The sequence below is a fragment of the Rhinopithecus roxellana genome, chromosome 7 (genome assembly GCF_007565055.1).
Source record: "Rhinopithecus roxellana isolate Shanxi Qingling chromosome 7, ASM756505v1, whole genome shotgun sequence".
Lineage (NCBI taxonomy): Eukaryota > Metazoa > Chordata > Mammalia > Primates > Cercopithecidae > Rhinopithecus > Rhinopithecus roxellana.
In genome coordinates, this window is record NC_044555.1 from 102,516,642 (window position 1) to 102,537,330 (window position 20,689).

Consider the following 20,689-nt stretch of genomic DNA (forward strand, 5'->3'; position numbering starts at 1 on the left):
AAATACAATGTAAAATAATAAAAGGTAACATAATTAAAATTGAGTGGATATTAAAAAGAAGAAAACACGCATCAGTATATGTGAGACACTAAATACACTAGAAGAACTAGTATCTAAGAAAAAGAGTTAATATAGCATCTGTTAAATACTGCAATCTGTCACCAATGATATCACAAGAACTGTTTTTTTATTTTTGTTTTTGTTTGTTTGTTTGTTTGTTTTTGAGATGGACTCTTTCTCTGTTGCCAGGCTGCAGTAGAGTGGCGTGATCTGGGCTCACTGCAACCTCTGCTTTATTCACACATAACAATATTAACCTTAAATGTAAATGGGCTAAATGCCCCAATTAAAAGACAAAGACTGGCAAATTGGATAAAGAGTCAAGACCCATCAGTGTGCTGTATTCAGGAGACCCATCTCATGTGCAAAGGCACACATAGGCTCAAAATAAAGGGATGGAGGAAGATCTACCATGCAAATAGAAAGTAAGTAAGAAAAAAAGCAGGGGTTACAATCCTGGTCTCTGATAAAACAGACTTTAAACCAACAAAGATCAAAAGAGACAAAGAAGGCCATTACATAATGGTAAAGGGATCAATGCAACAAGAAGAGCTAACTATCCTAAATATATATGCACCCAATACAGGAGCACCCAGATTCATAAAGCAAGTTCTAAGAGACCTACAAAGAGACTTAGACTCCCACACAATAATAATGGGAGACTTTAACACCCTACTGTCAATATTAGACAGATCAATGAGACAGAAAATTAACAAGGATATTCAGGACTCTAACTCAACTCTGGACCAAGTGAACCTGATAGACATCTACAGAACTCTCCACCCCAAAGCAACAGAATATACATTCTTCTCAGCACCACATCACACTTATTCTAAAATTGACCACATAATTGGAAGTAAAATACTCCTCAGCAAATGTAAAAGAACAGAAATCACAACAAACTGTCTCTCAGACCACAATGCAATCAAATTAGAACTCAGGATTAAGAATCTCACTCAAAACCGCACAACTACATGGAAACTGAAAAACCTGCTCCTGAATGACTATTGGGTACATAACAAAATGAAGGCAGAGATAAAGATGTTCTTTGAAACCAATGAGAACAAAGACACAACATACCAGAATCTCTGGGACACATTTAAAGCAGTGTGTAGAGGGAAATTTACAGCACTAGATGCCCACAAGAGAAAGCAGGAGAGATATAAAATCAACACCCTAACATCACAATTAAAAGAACTAGAAAAGCAAGAGCAAACAAATTCAAAAGCTAAAAGAAGACAAGAAATAACTAAGATCAGATCAGAACTGAAGGAGATAGAGACACAAAAAACCCTTCAAAAAATCAGTGAATCCAGGAGCTGTTTTTTTTTTAAAAGATCAACAAAATAGATAGAATGCTAGCAAGACTAAAAAAGAAGAAAAGAGAGAAGAATCAAATAGACGCAATAAAAAATGATAAAGGGATATCACAACCAATCCCACAGAAATACAAACCACCATCAGAGAATACTACAAACACCTCTACCCAAATTAACCAGAAAAAACTAGAAGAAATGGATAAATTCCTGGACACATACACCCTCCCATGACTAAACCAGGAAGAAGTTGAATCCCTGAATAGACCAACAACAGGTTCTGAAATTGAGACAATAATTAATAGCTTACCAACCAAAACAAAACAAAAAAAGTCCAGGACCAGATGGATTCACAGCCAAATTCTACCAGAGGTACAAAGGGGAGCAGGCACTATTCCTTTTGAAACTATTCCAAACAATAGAAAAAGAGGGGATCCTCCCTAACTCACTTTATGAGGCCAGCATCATCCTGATACCAAATCCTGGCAGAGACACAACAAAAAAAGAGAATTTTAGGCCAATATCCCTGATGAACATCGATGCAAAAATCCTCAATAAAATACTAGCAAACCGAATCCAGCAGCACATCAAAAAGCTTATCCTCAGCAATCAGGTCAGCTTCGTCCCTGGGATGCAAGGCTGGTTTAACATATACAAATCAATAAATGTAATCTATCACATAAAGAGAACCAATGACAAAAACCACATGATTATCTCAATAGATGCTGAAAAGGCCTTTGACAAAATTCAACAGTCTTTCACGCTAAAAACTCTCAATATCAGTGGAAGGTATCTCAAAATAGTAAGAGCTATTTATGACAAACCCACAGCCAATATCATACTGAATGGGCAAAAACTGGAAGCATTCCCTTGGAAAACCAGTAGAAGACAAGGATGCCCTCTTTCAACACTCTTATTCGACATAGTATTAGAAGTTCTGGCCAGGGCAATCAGGCAAGAGAAAGCAATATAGCGTATTCAAATAGGAAGAGAGGAAGTCAAATTGTCTCTGTTTGCAGATGACATGATTGTATATTTAGAAAACCCCATTGTCTCAGCCCAAAATCTCCTTAAGCTGATAAGCAACTTCAGCAAAGTCTAAGGATACAAAATCAATGTGCAAAAATCACAAGCATTCCTATACACCAGTAACAGACAAACAGAGAGCCAAATCATGAGTGAACTCCCAGTCACCATTGCTACAAAGAGAATAAAATACCTAGGAATACAACTTACACAGGATGTGAAGGACCTCTTCAAGGGGAACTACAAACCACTGCTCAAGGAAATAAGACAGGACACAAACAAATGGAAAAACATTCCATGCACATGGATAGGAAGAATCGATATCGTGAAAATGGCCTTACCGCCCAAAGTAATTTATAGATTCGATGCTATCCCCATCAAGCTATCAGTAACTTTCTTCAGAGTTGGAAAAAATTACTTTATACTTCATATGGAACCAAAAAAGAGCTCGCATAGCCAAGACAATCCTGGACAAGAAGAACAAAGCTGGAGGCATCACGCTACCTGACTTCAAACTTTATTACAAGGCTACAATAACCAAAACAGCATGGTACTGGTACCAAAACGGATATAGAGACCAATGGAACAGAACAGAGGCCTCAGAAATAACACCACACATCTATAACCATCTGATCTCTGACAAACCTGACAAAAACAAGAAATGGGGGAAGGATTCCCTATTTAATAAATGGTACTGGGAAAACTGGCTAGCCGTAAGTAGAAAGCTGAAACTGTACCCCTTTCTTACACCTTATACAAAAATTAATTCAAGATGGATTAAAGACTTAAACGTAAGACCTAGGACCATAAACAACCCAGAAGAAAACCTGAGCAATACCATTGAGGACATAGGCAATGGGCAAAGACTTCAAGTCTAAAACACCAAAAGCAATGACAACAAAAGCCAAAACTGACAAATGGGATCTAATTAAACTAAAGAGCTTCTGCACAGCAAAAGAAACTATCATCAGAGTGAACAGGCAACTTACAGAATGGGAGAAAATTTTTGCAATCTACTCATCTGACAAAGGGCTAATATCCAGAATCTACAAAGAACTTAAGCAAATTTACAAGAAAAAGCCAACAACCCCATCAAAAAATGGGCAAAGGATATGAACAGACACTTCTCAAAAGAAGACATTTATTCAGCCAACATACATATAAAAGAGGCTCATCATCACTGGTCATTAGAGAAATGCAAATCAAAACCACAATGAGATACCTTCTCAAGCCAGTTAGAATGGTGATCACTAAAAAGTTGGGAAACAACAGATGCTGGAAAGATTGTAGAAAAATAGGAATGCTTTTACACTGTTGGTGGGAGTGTAAATTAGTTCAACCATTTTGGAAGACAGTGTGGCAATTCCTCAAGGATTTAGAACTAGAAATACCTTTTGACCCAGCAATTCTATTATTGGACATATACCCAAAGGATTATAAATCATTACACTATAAAGACACATGTACACGTATGTTTATTGTGGCACTATTCACAATAGAAAAGACTTGGAAACAACCCAAATGTCCATCAATGATAGACTGGATTAAGAAGACGTGGCACATATACACCATGGAATACTATGCAGCCATAAAAAGGGATGAGTTCGTGTCCTCTGGCAGGACATGGATGAAGCTGGAAACTATCATTCTCAGCAAACTATCACAAGATCAGAAAACCAAACTCTGCATGTTCTCACTCATAAGTGGGAGTTCAACCATAAGAACACATGGACACTGGGAGGGGAACATCACACACCGGGGCCTGTGGGGGGTGGGGGGCTAGGGGAGGGATAACATTAGGAGAAATACCTAATGTAGGTGATGGGATGATGGGTGCAGCAAATCACTGTGGCACGTGTATACCTATGTTACAAAACTGCATGTTCTGCACATGTAACCCAGAACTTAAAGTATATATATATATATAAATATATAATACATATATAGTACATATATAAATATATAATATGTACTAAAGATATATAAATATATACTATAAATAAATAAATAATAAAGTTTATATTTATAAAGTATATATATAATTTTATATATAGAGTCTGCGGCAGAACACTAACCGGTCTTTATTGCCCCCTTGTGGTTGAAAGTGGAACTGTTTTTATCTCTGCATTTATACTTAACACAAGGCTTCGGAATAACCTGTTTATTACAGCAATGAACTCAATTCAAACCAGTCATTCGACATCATGCAATTAAAGCACCTGGATGAATGAATATTTTGTATTTTTTATTTTTAGCAATTCTTGTATCATGGTGACCGAAGCTTAGATTCATAACCTTTCTAAACAAAAGCAGTCTCAAGTATAATCAGAAACAAAGGACAAATCAAATAAGCACTTCTCTTTCCCCAAACCACCATAGTTTTCTAATTAATCATAACATAACCTTTTCTTTTTTTTTTTTTTTTGAGGCGGAGTCTCGCTCTGTCGCTCAGGCTGGAGTGCAGTGGCCGGATCTCAGCTCACTGCAAGCTCCGCCTCCCGGGTTCACGCCATTCTCCTGCCTCAGCCTCCCGAGTAGCTGGGACTACAGGCGCCCGCCACCTCGCCCGGCTAGTTTTTTTTTTTTTTTTTTTTGTATTTTTTAGTAGAGACGGGGTTTCACCGTGTTAGCCAGGATGGTCTTGATCTCCTGACCTTGTGATCCGCCCGCCTCGGCCTCCCAAAGTGCTGGGATTGCACGCTTGTGCCACCGCGCCCGGCCCAGAACATAACCTTTTCTATAATATGGCAGTGTATTTTTAAAATAGCATAAACAAAATTAAAAGGCAAGAGCTATGGGAGGGCATTGCAGAAAACCGGCAATGTGGATAAGATCAAAGGTTAATACCCACAATATAAAAAAATATTTCCTTGGAATCAATAAGAAACAAAAATGAATGTTCCCCAATCCCCATAAGGTCCATTCACTCAAGGAAAAATAAAAATGGGCAATAAATATATAAACAATTACTCTCAAAGAATTAAATAAATGTAAATGACAACATGAGATCATGTTTTCACCCATTGAACTGCACATATGGAGTTAAAAAGGAAGATAATAGTCCATACATTTGGGTGTTGGAAAGATAGTCTTCCTCTTATTCTACTGGTGTTGATGTCATTTGGGATAAGTTTCTAGAGGCCAATTTGCCAGTATATATTAAAATTAATAAAAAATTCATACTCTTTGACCTAGAAATTTTACTAGTAGGAAATAAACAGAGGTGAGAATTAAGATTGATATTAAAGAACTTCACTGCTGCTTTATTTTATGAAAAGAAGGCAGCTGTAAAACAACCTAAATGTCTAGCAATTAATGCTTTATTAAATGTTTAGCAATATGGGTAATTGCGGTAAACCCTTCAATACAATATCATGCAAACAGCAAATTACAGGACACACCCTTGGATATATCGTTTCTAAGGCAGCCAGGAACAATGTAAGAGAAAAGAGATGATATAAGCCTGTTTCTTGCTTCCTCATGAATGCACCACAGGAAGGCATGATTTGTATTTTTACTCTAATCAATATATCTAATGTTGAACTAAGAACTATTTCTTTCATTAAGGCAGCATTTCCCAATTCTTTTTATCAATCAATTAACTAGAGGCGGCACAGCTTGGCAGCTCTGATTAAAATTCAGGAGCGCTATAGTGAGACCCATTACACATTTACCCATAGTTCATAGAGCACGAAAGGAACTGGCAGATTACTTAAAAATACACATGCTTGTACACACAAAACCCACTGTTTTAAAAGGCTTTTATATATAACTGAATCATCATTCTGTGTTTCCTTGGAGAAGGCAAAGAGATTTATGAAGACACAAAGATCACTGCAGCAGTTCCTATATGGCTACAGGTGACGACACCACATCTTGAGCTGTGAAGATGCTTGTTTTCACTGGGAAAATATTAAGTAACTTCTTGTCCCCTTTAAAAAAAACCCTTTCACACATTATTACCACTACTATCACTAGCAGAATAAGAGATCCTTGCTCACCAGTTTTTGCAAGCATATCAGTAAGAGGGCATTTAATAATTTTTCTTTTATTCCGTAAACATGCATAGCTTTTGTCATTATCCCTTCCTTCTCTTAAAGAGAAAGTAGTAAAGAATGAGAGTTCTTTTGGTGATGGAAACTTGAGGAAATTAAAGTGACCAGTTTGGAAAAATAAAACATTAGTGAATATCCCAAATCATGCACATTATAGTTTTATCAAAAGGTGTATGCTATGATCTGAATGTTTGTGTGCCCCCCCCCCCAAAATTCATAGGTTGAAATCCTAACCTCCAATGTTATGGCATTATAAGGAGATGGGGTCTTTGGAAGGTGATTAGGTCACAAGGGTGAATCCCTCATGAATGGGATTAGTGTCCTTATAAAAGAGGCCCAAGAGAAACCCCTTCCCCCTTCCACACAGCTAGAAGGTGCCATCTGTGAACCAGAAATCAGGACCTCACCAGATTCTGAATCTGAGGATACCTTGATTTTGGACTTCCTAGCCTCCAGAGCTGAGAAATAAATTTCTGTAGTTTATTGCCTACCAAGCTTATGGTATTTTGTTAAGGCAGCCCAAATGGACTAAGACAGTATATTACAGTTTATCTGCCCTAAAATCAAGTGTAAGAAAAACATTGCACTGTAGTAAACTTTACATTTCCACAGCAAGGACAGAAAAAAAGTGAAATGATTATCTAGATCACTGAGGAAAAAAACTGCTGCAAGATCTACTTTGGGTAATTCAAATGAAAGGAGAGATGTCCATCCCACCTCCCAGCTTGAAATTACTCAAATTGATACCTCAATTTTCCAGTGTGTTTTAAAAATATAGTTACAAGATGGAAGACAAATTATGTATTCCACACCTTCCTCTTTCTGGAAGGACTATCGCCAAACCATTTCCAAAAAATGAGACCATACTGTTTCTTAAGACATCATGAGGAGATTTCCCACTGGGTTATGAATCAGGCAGAGAAACAGCAAAGACAGGAAGTTAGTATTCTGTTTTTAAAATATCAGTTATTGGCCCTGGCACATTGGCTCACACCTGTCATCCCAGCACTTTGGAGGGCCAGGTGGGTGGATCACTTGAGGCCAGGAGTTTGAGACCAGCCTGGCCAACATGGTGAAACCCTGTCTCTACAACAAATACAAAAATTAGCCAGGTGTGGTGGTGGGCGCCTGTAATCCCAGCTATTAGGGAGACTGAGGCATGAGACTTGCTTGAGCCCGGGAGGCCGAGGTTGCAGTGACCTGAGATCAGGCCACTGCACTCCAGCCTGGGTGACAGAGAGAGATCCCATCTCAAAAAAAAAAAAAAAAAAAAAAAAAAAAAAAAAAAATCAGTTACGAATGAACAAATCCTTATTAAGTGGCTTATAAATCTATGACTTTCTATATTCTAAAAGTTGCATCATTATAGACTAGTCAAAATGATTTGGGGTGCTGCATTTGAAGCATGGTCTGATAATGTGTTAAATTATAATCCTCAGAGATGGAAATGGTACATGTGGGGAAAAAAATCTGTTTCCCAACAAATTTCCCACCCCCAATTTCGACTGCCCAAAGTTGCAACAGGCAAAAGTAGACAGAGAGGAGAAGAGAGTGAAATCTGTGGCAGATGGAACCAATGTAATGAAACTATATATGCTGTGGAAAGACTTGTGTCCAATTTAAAAACTGCCATTATGTATATTCAAGTCATTGGGTGCTAATATATCTTTAAAATCCAATATGTGAGAGGCAAGAGAACAGAATATTTAACAAAATTATTCTTTGCTTTTCTTACTTGTTTCACCTATATTTTCATGTTTTCCTAAGGTCTGGACAATTCACCAGTCAGGAAAATAAAGGGAATATACCTACTCTGTTTATATTTTGCGATGGTTTAACATTTATTTTATTTTTTTATGCAACTTTGTTTAATTTTTTTCCTTTTATTTGTATAAATTTAGGGGGCACAAGTGCAGTTTTGTTACATGGATATATTGCAGATTGAAATCTGGGTTTTTAGTGTACCCATCAGCAGAATAGTGTACATTGTATCCATTAAGTAATGGTTTTAAATTATAATAAAGAAATAAAGTGGAAAGTTAAGATTCAATTTCCAGTCCCAATATACATCATGCATTAGAAAGTGGTTGAGCCCATGAGTTTGAGGATGCTATGAGCCATGATTGCGTCACTGAACTCCAGCCTGAGCAATGGAGAGACCCTGTCTCTAATAACTAAATAAATAGAAAGAAAGTGGTATAAAATAAAAAGGACCTCCTTGCCCCAATCTTTAGAGTTTGATTCACAATCAGTATAGCAGTATCTGATCACTAGGTAGTGGCTGCTTGGAGTACCACATGAAACATGATCCAGAGGCCACATCCAGTGCAGCCTGAAAGAGTGACTTGATTAATAAGTACTGTCCATCACACCCACTCATTGCTCAAAAAGACAAAGGGAGGGAAGAAACACAAACATTGTGTGTTGGTTATTCAAAATGCACTTTTTATTCACTTTAACACAGATGATTTTTTACAGTCGAAAGAAAATATTTGATACACAATTTTGAGATTCTTTTTTAGCAGCACCTGCAACAAGAGGATTGTGGAATACCTCAGAATAAAGTAGAGATGGCTGGGGCAGGCACAAATTAACCTGATATTCATCAATCCACTGAAGACATATGGAATCTGAGGCCCCTAAAAGTTAGCCAATACATGACAATAAACTAAATAAATATTCTGTATGATGTTTTAACAGACCATTGAAAAACAGTATAGTCCTAATTAGAAATATATTATTCCAAAAATCTAGTGTTCTTAAAAAAACACCTATTGAAAATATTACACTGCACATTCTAGGGTACACAGTCAATTTCTAAACCTATATGCACAGTTCTTGGTACTCACAGATTTCAGCCTTTGGTGTTTTTTAATCTTACCCAAACTATATGTCAGCACCCCACTGAGTGTTGCTTACCCAAATGCCACTGTTTATGTCACTTAATGTTGAGTGCTTTCACTAAGATATTGAATGGTAATTTGGCAGAAAATAATGGTATGGCTAAGAGGAAAGGGGCTCCAGTTGATGGACCAATAAGATTAACACTTGTCTTAGATGGACAGGATGCCTATGAATCTGATACCCATGTAATTTTTTTTTAACTCAAATGACCACATGCCACTCTAATAGAGACAAGTACTTTTGTGAGTTGATGGAGGTCCTTATGATGAAGACCTGAGATCTACAAATAGAAACTAGTATAAGCAGAGTGCAAGTAGAAAGAGAAGGCCCCAGGTCTCATGCACTTGAAAATAATTAGCATTTAACAGTTCTGACATACAGATTTTCACCCTAACATGATTGTAGCAAAATGATCATAGAACTTGGAAACCAGTGTGGCTGGCTATAGGCATAGGCAGGATAGGGACCAGTACTTAAGAGCTGTGGGGTCCCAGTTCTGGCTTTGACTTCTGGCATCAAAGTTAATTGAACAATGGGGTAAGGATTATATCTTCATTGGAAATATTGAGTATGACTGGGTTGAAATACTGTCCTCTTTTTTTCTATTTTGCCAATATGTCCCAGAGCTCTTAAAGCACAAAGGTCCTACATGTAAGTAAGGCTGATTCCATATGTGGCTACAATGGAGAGTTCTAGGCTGTATTCCTATGAAAGCTCCCACCCCCTTCCTGGCCTAGGTCTCTTTTTGGGGTAATTTTTGTCTGTCACTATTTTTATCATAGATGTTTTAAAGTACAGATTAAAATCTATGCAGGATACACAGATCAACCAACAAGAACCACACTGCATATTCATAATACAGTATATAACTGGCAGTCATGGTAATCAAAAATTGTCAAACCATTTTTATATTTAATATGGGAGCTTTAAGATGTTTTTTATCAGTGCACATAAAGATTACTCAGAGCTCAAGAATTTTTTCGGCCACAGTGCAAAAGCAAAAGGAAGAGCTATGTAGTTGCTGTTAAAGATTGATCACAGAATGGTTTGAGAATTTTAAAAGTCCCTCTCCATAGTCTTAGCTGTTATCATCAGATAAATCTAACCACAGCATGGCACTGATGTAATTTATAGATTCATAGAACTTAGAGCCAGAAAGGACTTTATACTGAACATGTAGCCAGTACAGAAAATCTTTTTATGGTATTCTAACAGATGGTCATCCAGTGAATATTTTCAGAGGCAGGGAGCTCATTATTAAGGCAGTCCATTCCACTGTTGGACAACTCTGATTATGGGAAATTCATTCTAACACTGGGTTAAAATCTGCTCTTCTGTCACTTTCAATGTCCTAATTAGGCTAGTTGAACATATAGTGCAACATATAAGAAACCAGTTCCTTCTTCTACAACAAATATTTGAGTTAAGGAGCCCTGTGAGAAAAGTTCATTATCCCCCAATCTTTTCTGAAGCCTTCTCCATGAGCCCAGCATGTTGGATCGAAGGACCATCTAAATTATGAGCAGAGAGCACTGCATCCAATTTCATATACTAAGCAGCATTGCTAAATTGGTAAGAGGTTGTCAGAGAAGCAACATCTCTATGCAGCAAAAGTAGACTTAGGAAGGAAAAGCAGACCAACCATTTATTTGCAAAGGTGGTTGGCATATTTAAGCATAATCCATTCACTAGTATCCTATGACTTCAAACACAAGAAGTATAATCAATTGCCAGGGTCATTAGAGTATCTCTTACTGAGATGGTATTTTTTGAAAAGCTCAGATGGGAGCAAACCATACATAAGGATTTAAACAAGTCAGTGTATATCATTATACTTTTGCACTCCTAATCATTACAACTTCTTTATAATTCAAGCCTAGGAATCCTTATTTGCATTATTATTTTTACTGTAATACAGCTCAAAGTCTGATTTTTTCCCCTTTGGCAGAAATGTCAGAAACTGCTTGGCAAGAGTCTGATAGTGACATTTGTTAGTTGATTAATGGAACACTTTAAGAAATAGTTGTAGCTCTTTAACTCCTTCATGCAGCTGGGTTCTAGGTCTAAATTGTGATTTAAAAAATATTTAACTGTCTCAGGACTAAAACTTTCTGATATGTCCTGAGACAGACATGAAGGGGAAATAGCAGAAATTACACAAAATACACTTGGCTTGATAGAGCTTTTTTTTTTTCTTTTCTTTTTTTTTATAGATCTACACTTCAATTTGAAAGGCTCTGTTTCACAATCAGAACCTTGTCTCTTACCCTCTTGTGTGTGTGTGTGTGTGTGCACTCTTAGAGGGGCACAGTTATTCTTACACTACTGACTGACCAATTTGGGGCATATTTTTAAAAGGCTCCCTATCTTTAACAGCATGAAGACCCTGCTTTGGAGCCACTGTTCAAGTCAATGGTGTGACCCAACATGCAATGCTCCAGCTGTTCCTCTACAGCCAACACCTGCCTGACAGCTTCTTCAAAGGCCACTGTCACATTAGTATCATCTTTGGCACTAGTTTCTAAATAAGGGTAATCCCCATTCTCCATGCACCAGGCTTGCGCCTCCTCAGTAGTCACTTGCCTATCCTCTTTGTCTACCTTGTTACCCAGAACTACAAAGGGGAAATGCTCAGGGTCCTTCACATCTGCATAGTAAATAAATTCTTTTTGCCAGTTACCAAGATTCTCGAAGCTCTGCCGATCATCCACGCTGAAGGTCAAGAGGCAGCAGTCTGCTCCCCTGTAGAAGGGTGTCCTAAGGCTCTTGAAACGTTCCTGCCCTGCAGTGTCCCAGATCTGGAGGGTTACAAAGCGTCCATCTACCTCCAGATCTCGATTTAAGAACTCTACCCCTATGGTGTGAAAAGCCTGGGAGTCAAATTTGTTGGTTACATAACGGTTCATAAGCGAACTTTTCCCAACTCCACCATCACCCAAGAGAATGACCTTTAAGAGCAGGGATTTCCCACTCATTTTTGCAGCACCAGAAGGGAAGGAGTTTGTAACCAAGAGAACCTGAAAATAAAAGGAAAAGTAGGAGGGAAAACAGTTAAACCTGAAACTGAAATTAACTTCATAGCAAATTTCTCTGAATTATGAGGCCTTCTCATTCAACTTCTCTTGATTTATGCTCATTAATTGATGTAGTACAGCAGAAGAAATAAAACTAACTTTGCATAAGGGGAAAAATAGGTCTTGTTTTTCTGAGGTCTTTTGTCGTGCCAGGAAAATGGCTGAGTGCCATGGGTAAATGGACTAGCAGATGGTCCTGTAATTTGGTTCAGTTCTGACCCTGTTCTAGGAGAGGAAGCCTAGAACAAGAATGCCACTCAAATGTGTGACAACTTTAGCTTCTGGTTTGGACAGTTCCAAACAATAGGCAAATAGGATGAAATTGACTTGGGGTTTGAAGTCTGCTCCTGATGGATACAAGAATTACTGAGAAGAGAAAGCTACATAAACTGGATTCTTGATTCTGTTGGTAGAGGTCTGGGCCAGAATTAGACTGGACCCCAGAATTTGAAAGAGAGAACAAGGTTACATTTCTTCAGGCATTTACCCCATTATACTTGCATTGATAGGAACACCCTCTCAAGTAATTTTTTTCTTCATGGAACAATGGCATTTAAGTTGATGACAATTGACTGATATTAATATAACAGCTGTCATGAAGGAAGGAAATCTTGAATAGCTTATTAGTTTTTGGATTTAGGTTTTAATTCTATAATAGCAACACTTGAAAACATACTGTAAAATTTAAAGTGCTAATGTTTATACAGTAACCTACTTGTTACCTCCACAACATGTCTACATATGGAATACCTAGAATGTATCTTAAAATAAAAAGATCAAATGCTTACTGAATGAATACTACCTTTTCCTATATTCTGTTAGGTACTTTCACACTAGGCCTATTGTGGGAACTCAACAGTGATGAAGTTAATTGGATGATATTAATACAATAGACCCAAAGGGATGAAAACGAACCACTAATCAAAGGAGTGCATGCAAAACAGTTTCTGGAAGCACACATATTTGAATATAATTTTACAAAATTTAGTTTCCCTTAAAATGATTTTGGAATGCCTGTGTACTAGCTATATATTTTTCTAATATTCGTTTTTAAGAGATCAAATATTAAAATATCCCAAATCCACAGTGTGCCCCCTTGAAATACCTACCCAGTGGGTTTTTGTCACAATTTAAATATTTTCCTTTTTTTCCTGTTGCTGTTTTATTCTTTCTTTTTAGGGTGCTATAAAACAGAATAGAAAACATTATTTTAAAAAATCTATAATAAAATAATGTTAAGTCTATATATAAAAATATATTCAAGTCAGAAAAAAAAGAACCCACAGCAACCTGAGGTAACCTATAGAGGGTGCTTTTCAAAAATAAAAGTTCAAAATACTACCTAGGCTTAACATAAGCAAAATAATTTTATTCCAAGAACTTTAACTTGTCCTAATTTGTAATTTATATAATTTTTTAACTTTTTATATTGTCTGTCAATTGAATTCTCTATTCAAAGTAAAAGCAAACTAAAGAAAGTATACGATATTCACAATAGATGACATTCAGGAAAAGGAAAGTACAGAGCAATCTAAGGTATGTTTAAATCCTAAGTCAGAGATGAAACTTCTTCCCTTTATACCTACCAACATTCCCATCTCCAAGAAAGTTGTTAGTGCACTCACCAGTCTGTCTCAAGGTTGTCTCTGCAATTGATTCCACATAATTAGAGAGCAGAAAAAAGTTGTGTTTGTGGGCTTCCTGTTTACAATAAAGTATATTATTTTGGCTAATTATTTTATTAATTAGTTTAGGTCATTTCTCTTATATTTATTATTTTTTAAAATTTGAGACAGGGTCTCATTCTGTTGCCCAGGCTGGAGTGCAGTGGTGCAATCATGGCTCACTGCAGCCTTGACCTCCTGGGCTCAAGTAACCTTCCCACCTCAGCCTTCTGAGTAGCTGGGACTACAGGTGCGCACCACCATGCCTGGGTAAGTTTTGTATTTTTTGTAGAGATGGAGTTTCACCATGTTGCCCAGGTTGTTCTCAAACTCCTGGGCTCAAACGATCTGCCAGTCTCATGTTCCCAAAGTGCTGGGATCACAGGCGTGAGCCGCTGCACCCGGTAGGTTCTGTCTTAAAAACCAGTTTTAATATTTAGCTAGTGTTACTGAATTTAAATATACATTCATTTAATATTATAACTAATTATGGCAAGAGTCTTATTTAAGCAGCATCAAGAGTATTGGTCTAAGAAGAAAAACAGTGCCTAGATCTGTGTAGTGTTATTTCTTAATGAGGAAGAACGAAGCTTTAAAAAAAAAAACTTCTGCTTAATAATCTCATGTTATTTTCTAAATACAGATAAAACTTATAATAAGGATTCACTAGATATCTAAATCAGTAATTATGAATTTAAATAATATCTCCTAAATGGATAGGCTTTTTTTTTTTTTTTTTTTTTTTTGAGACGGAGTCTCGCTCTGCCGCCCAGGCTGGAGTGCAGTGACCGGATCTCAGCTCACTGCAAGCTCCGCCTCCCGGGTTTACGCCATTCTCCTGCCTCAGCCTCCCGAGTAGCTGGGACTACAGGCGCCCGCCACCTCGCCCGGCTAGTTTTTGTATTTTTTTAGTAGAGACGGGTTTCACCATGTTAGCCAGGATGGTCTCGATCTCCTGACCTCGTGATCCGCCCGCCTCGGCCTCCCAAAGTGCTGGGATTACAGGCTTGAGCCACCGCGCCCGGCCATGGATAGGCTTTATACTCCTTCTTGGTTTATATACACTCTACAGAATTCTCAAGTTTCCTACAATTCCTGATTGTTGTTCTCTTTTTCCTGCTCCCAAATTGCTGTCTTTGGAATTAGCTCAAGTAACAAACATTTCTTTAAATGAAGATGAAACAAGTGTTAGCACACTTTTTATTTTTTTATACCGGTCTGTAGGATAATTTTACAGAGCAGAACACTTGAACTCTCATTTTAAAAAGTAACAGAAGTACAAACTTGGGCATGATTCTGATGGCTAGTATTAAGCATCCATGCCACATGAGCTTCCTTAAGTTCCTAGCAAACAGGTGTTCACATCATTAAAAGACTCACTGACCCTATTCTCTCAGTTGCAGATAAACTCAATAGACAGGTCAAGGACTGAGTGAATATGGAAACCAAATGCTCAGCTCCAGGAATAATGATGATGTATTAATAACTGTCTGAGATAATGCTGCAGTTGCTTGTGCATTCCCTATTTGGTTATGTACACACATAACTTCTGGGCCTATAGGCTCTATGCCAAGGAAAAAAGAGGAAAAGCAATGTGGTTCAGTGTCAAGAGTACTGAGCTAGCTGGCAGCAATCAGGACACCAGGATCTTCCTCACTGTTACACCATTCATTTATTTTATGAACTTGGGCGGGTCATTTAATCTTTCTGTTTCAGTATCTTCTTACATAAAAATAGAGCAGATAATACCTGCCCTACTTAACAGGATTTGGGGAAGAATGAAAAGTTATGAAGTTTGCAAAAATTTGTAAGCATGTTTTGAAAAATTTGGTTTGAGATTTTTATTCCTCTGGCTCCTCCACCTCCTTTCACGTACTGGTGCGGGCCTTATGGCTCTGTATTAACCCTTCTCAGAAAGGGCCTGCTAGTGAAAGTATAAGAATTCTTCCTTTTCGCTTTCTTCCATATTTGAGAATGCCTTGTTTCTCAACAAGCTTGAACATCTGCATATGGCACAGAGTCTCAGCATTGAAAGGACCTTCAGGGTCTTCTGGTCCAATCTTGCTACTGATATTTGAGAAAACACTATAGTGCCTATTGTGTGTTGTGTCCTTACTAAGGAAACCCTCCACTCTCCTCTACTGTCTCCAATTCCCATTTATTTGCTAGAAGGAAAAATGAATACAGTTTAGATTTGTCTCCTTGCCTTCATTCAATCCTGCTGATTTTCCCTTGAAGTATCATTTTTCTAGTCCTGTGCTACCATCCTCATTTTGGCCCACACCTTCTCACATCTAATCTATTGTGAAAGTTCTCTCCCTGCTTCTGGTTTCTCCCCACCCAATCTACTTTGCAAAGCTTCATCACTCAAACATCCACTGGGCGTAGATACCATTGGGAATTAATAAATATTTAAGGCAAGGTCTTGGCCTCAGGGAGTTTACAAATTAACATGCAAGCTCAGGATCTCATTGTTTACAGTTGAAATAATATCATTATACTGCCTTATTTTGTTAACAAATTTTGTTCCTGTCTTTCTTACATGATCAATTTTAAATTCCTGGATAGTAAGCTCACTGTTTGTGTACATCTTTGAAGCCCCTTCAGTGTGCAGCACCAGGATCCTCCACAGAGATAATAAATATTTGTTTACCAATTAACTGATTAGGTAGGTGCCCAGAATTAATGCCTATGAATTGATACCAAGGTACAAATAGATCCATAGTTCTGTAAGATGTCCAAATACTATTATTTATAAGGTGACTAAAGAGCAGAAATTATGAACTTGACTCGATCATTTTCTGGATGGGACGTAATGGGAATTCCACCTGTTGAAAGTCAAGGGAAATGCTCGAGTTTTCCTCCCCTTACTCTTACATTTTAAAAATAAGTATATACATTTCCCCATTCCTACCAAAAACAAGAGCAGAATAATGATCTCCACTTGATGTTGTAGGTGGGCGCTGGCATCTCCACAATCATTCATCATTGTTTGAAAACGAATGTGATGTCCTTTAGTACATACTTATATTAAAAAGAACTAGCATAGTATAAAAGCAAATGAAATCATTTTTTCCTCCCCCAGAATATGCCAGATTTAATCCAAACCTTTAAACAAGGTAGCATTAAGCAGGCAAATGAATTCTTTGATAACACTAAATATGTAAATAGGAAAGTCAAATGCCTTATGCATCCCTTCTGGGTCCTCTATCGGGCAAGCATTTGGACCAAAACGCTTATTCTGATTTTGATCCCATTCAGAGAAAGATCTGGCTCTAACTGAGTCAAATATTAGAGAGATGCAATTGCCCTTTCCTACTCCCACAAACACATTAATGAGCATGCTCTAAGGATAGTTTATTGACTTTTTTTTTTTTTTTTTTTTTTTTTTTTTTTTTTCCCATCAGGGTCTCAGTCTTGGACAGAAAGGTGAATTAGGAATTTCTGTAACCAATACTCCCCAGCTCTTTGTTCTTTAACACACTTGAAACCTTCTGAATCTGCAGTGCCTGCATCCACAAAGCCTTATTTAAATTATTGTATTTAGTTGGGAATGCTTAGAGGTGGGGGTGGAGGTGGGGGAGGAGGCAGTACAATGAAGGAAAAGAAGTTGAACCTTTGAAAATAGTACATTTTAGAATGATAAGGGAGAGAAGACAGGCAGAAAAGCAAATTGGCATCAGTTCAGTTGCCATGGAGTGGAATGATGCTCAAAATCAGTAGTGCAGATTGCTCGGAGGCAAGTCTTGAAAGGCATGTGTACTGCAGGGCTCGGTAGGGGAATAGCAACTGGGGAGGGCTAGGCACTGGATGAGAGTGGCACTGTTGGAAGTCTGTACAGGGGAGGAGCCATGGTTGGACCTGTGGGGAAAGCCCATCTTGTGGCGACACACTGGTAAGGATTACTCAACTCACTGTTGAATGCTGGCACAATAATTGGAAATACTGCACTGAAGAATTGGGCGCGGCTATCTTTACGTAAAATTCAACACGGATGAGAAATGATCGAATGTTTGAGTGTGTTTCCAATACAACCCAATACTTGGCGTTGGTGGTGGTGGTAGGTGCTTCATAACGGGGAAGCCCTCTGACGCACTGGATTCATTTTGCAGAGCTAACAAGTTATCAGCTACATCCATGCCGACTCCAAATGCCACAGCTGTCATGCCACTGAAACGCTATTCCTACATTCAAGCCCACATTTATATTCTATATGCAACTCAAAGGGTCCAATGTGGAATCTCATGTCTAACCTTTCACTCCTCACAACGACAGCTCTAGGGCTATAAGCCCAAAGGCACACTAGATAGCAATTTAGCATCGTCCCCAGGCCACTTCTTCCCCAGTAGACTGCCCAGGGACAAATAGGTAGATAAGGTTTGGATGACATCAAGCGAGCTGAACACAAGGAAAAGAAGCTTCCTTAGGAGACGAGAATGCTGTCATCTCTACGACAGGGGCACTGTTAGCATGACGGACCTAGAAAGTGAGATGTCACACATAGTCCCAACTACCTCCGACCCAGGTCCTCTCACCTCACCCCCAGCTCTTAGAGCGAGTCGGCTGTGGCGCATGCGCACTGAGCCACACCCGCTCCCCACGGAGCCCTGCGCCTCTCTGCCCGGCTCTGGCAGCAGCTCGGGATTACTCAGCAACGCCTCCCTGCACTGTCACCTGCCCCCAACTCCGACCTCGGGAGCGGCTCAGTCCCTTTTCCCAAGCTATGAGTGGTCCTCGGGATCAACTACGCTTTCCTTTCTCCCTCTTCTCACAGGCCCCCCACCTCCCGGCCTTCCGGGTCCTCCAGCCCCTAGCCCCTGTTCCTGCCCACGCACAGGCACCTTACCCAACACAATGGGAAGGAAACAGTAGAGGGCCGCGGGTGCCAGGTAGGTCAGTTCTGCGTGCCGGGAGTCCGGCTTCTTAGTGTCACCGTCACTGCTCCTGCTGCCTCCTCGTTCTCAATGGGGCAGCAAGTGCGGCTTGGACCTCGGTGGCCTGACAGCTGCAGCTCGCGCCCGCTGCTGCCGCCGCGCAGCGTCTCGCGCCCGCGCCCGCGCTCGCCAGGGGAGGGGGCGGGGCCCGCGCCGCCTCCTCGTGCCCCTTTCTTGGCGCTGGGGACCCAGTGTAGCCGCCTCCCGCCCTCCATGTAGCAAGCGCTCCCTGGCTCGCCCACTCTTCTTTCATGCTCATCGTTCAACCCTGGTCTCCCTTGTCCTCCTTCTCCTCCCCTAGCCGATTACTAGGCACAGCGGCAACAGACCGTCAAATATTGCTCTCCCACTTAGCTCCTCTGCAGCCTGGGGCGTAAGCCCTCAAGCAGGGCTAGCTAGCCACTGCCCCACTTCCTGCAATTACCCTCTGATCTACCTCATTTATCCTAGCTCAAAATCCTTTAATTTTGCCAAGAGGATAGTACATACACCCTGTTGTTTCAAATAACTCAGGAAAACACATGATCACAACACATTGCTAGGCCCTCCAGCTGGCTACTGCTGATGAAATTCTCAGGCCATTAAAAAAAATGTCTACATCTGTATTGCAGACATAGAGGACACATTGCCCTTTACTCTTACCAGGTACGGTTCTAGAGGGCCACACAGGGGGCATTACTTGAAGTTCCCGGAGTTGCTGCTGGGGCAGAATTCGATGTTTTAATTGTGCCTAGCTGACCAGCTAGTCTCTTCTTGTTGTTTTCTGTAGCCCTCTGGTACCTCCAACTAGTTTGTGATTTTTTCCCCCTGGAATTGAAGAAGGACAAAGCTTCTGAGGTCATTTAGCCTGCACTCCACCTCTCTGTCAGGCAGATCCATCTCTGAAGCTTCCCTATTGTCTGAAACCCTGTGTCCTTGTGGCACAGGCCCTCACTCATCTCATGGCCCCTGCAGGCCCTCACACATACCCGCTACTTCCATCTAGGCCACTTTTCCTCTATCTCTTGACAAGGCAATCGTGCGATCAATCTCCGCAGGCCCCAGCTTAAATGTAACTTCTCAGGATAACCTTTCTTGATAATCCCAGAATAGAGATGATGCCCCAGTTTATACTCTTGTAGCCTCCTGTAACTTGCTGTGTTTTTCCTTCATAACACTTACCCATTTTTGGTGGTACATTTAAGTGTATGATTATTTGGTTGATGGCTGTCTTCCCTACTAAACTATAGTGGTAGGGAAGTTTAGTATGATAGGGAAGTTTGGTATGAGGTCAAGGACAACGTTTATGTTCACCACCGTATGCACAGAGCCTAGGGCAATGCTTGCTGCATAGGACATGCTCAGAAAATATTTGCTGAATATGAATGAATGCTGTGTCACTAATAATTGTTGTATTTAAATAAAATAAATGGATGTAACTGAATCTCGCGTGCTCCTATTTAAACCAACCCCGTTTCCTACACATACATTCTAAAACACTCTTCTGATGAAGAGATTCACACAATTCTCTAAATCAACCGCATACATTTTAGTCTATTAAAAAACTATTGAGCATGGGCCCCAATACATGTATATGGATTTATAGATTATATACATGTACTACCATACATGTATACATTACACATTACTTTAAACATACATTTTAATGAATAAACA

The 20,689-nt window shown here is 39.3% G+C and overlaps 1 protein-coding gene and 1 non-coding gene across 2 annotated transcripts in view; both read right to left on the reverse strand.

Moving 5' to 3' along the window:
- LOC104654552 overlaps nucleotides 1–19,143 on the reverse strand; it is a 58,710-nt gene extending 39,567 nt beyond the window's left edge. The window contains exons 1-2 of the transcript XR_004058295.1: nucleotides 18,946–19,143; nucleotides 13,545–13,618 (exon numbers count right to left, since the gene is read on the reverse strand). This is a non-coding gene — a transcript (uncharacterized LOC104654552). The remainder of the gene's footprint in view (nucleotides 1–13,544; nucleotides 13,619–18,945) is intronic.
- Nucleotides 8,875–12,353, reverse strand: RAB9B (RAB9B, member RAS oncogene family). Its single transcript, XM_030933604.1, has one exon. It carries the CDS (start codon nucleotides 12,334–12,336, stop codon nucleotides 11,731–11,733), a length of 606 nt encoding a protein of 201 aa, XP_030789464.1. The 5' UTR covers nucleotides 12,337–12,353; the 3' UTR covers nucleotides 8,875–11,730.
- Nucleotides 19,144–20,689: the final 1,546 nt, after the last annotated feature.

Coding starts and splice junctions, on each gene's coding strand:
- RAB9B (XM_030933604.1), bottom strand. CDS start 12,336: ATGAGTGGGAAATCCCTGCTCTTAAAGGTCATTCTCTTGGGTGATGGT.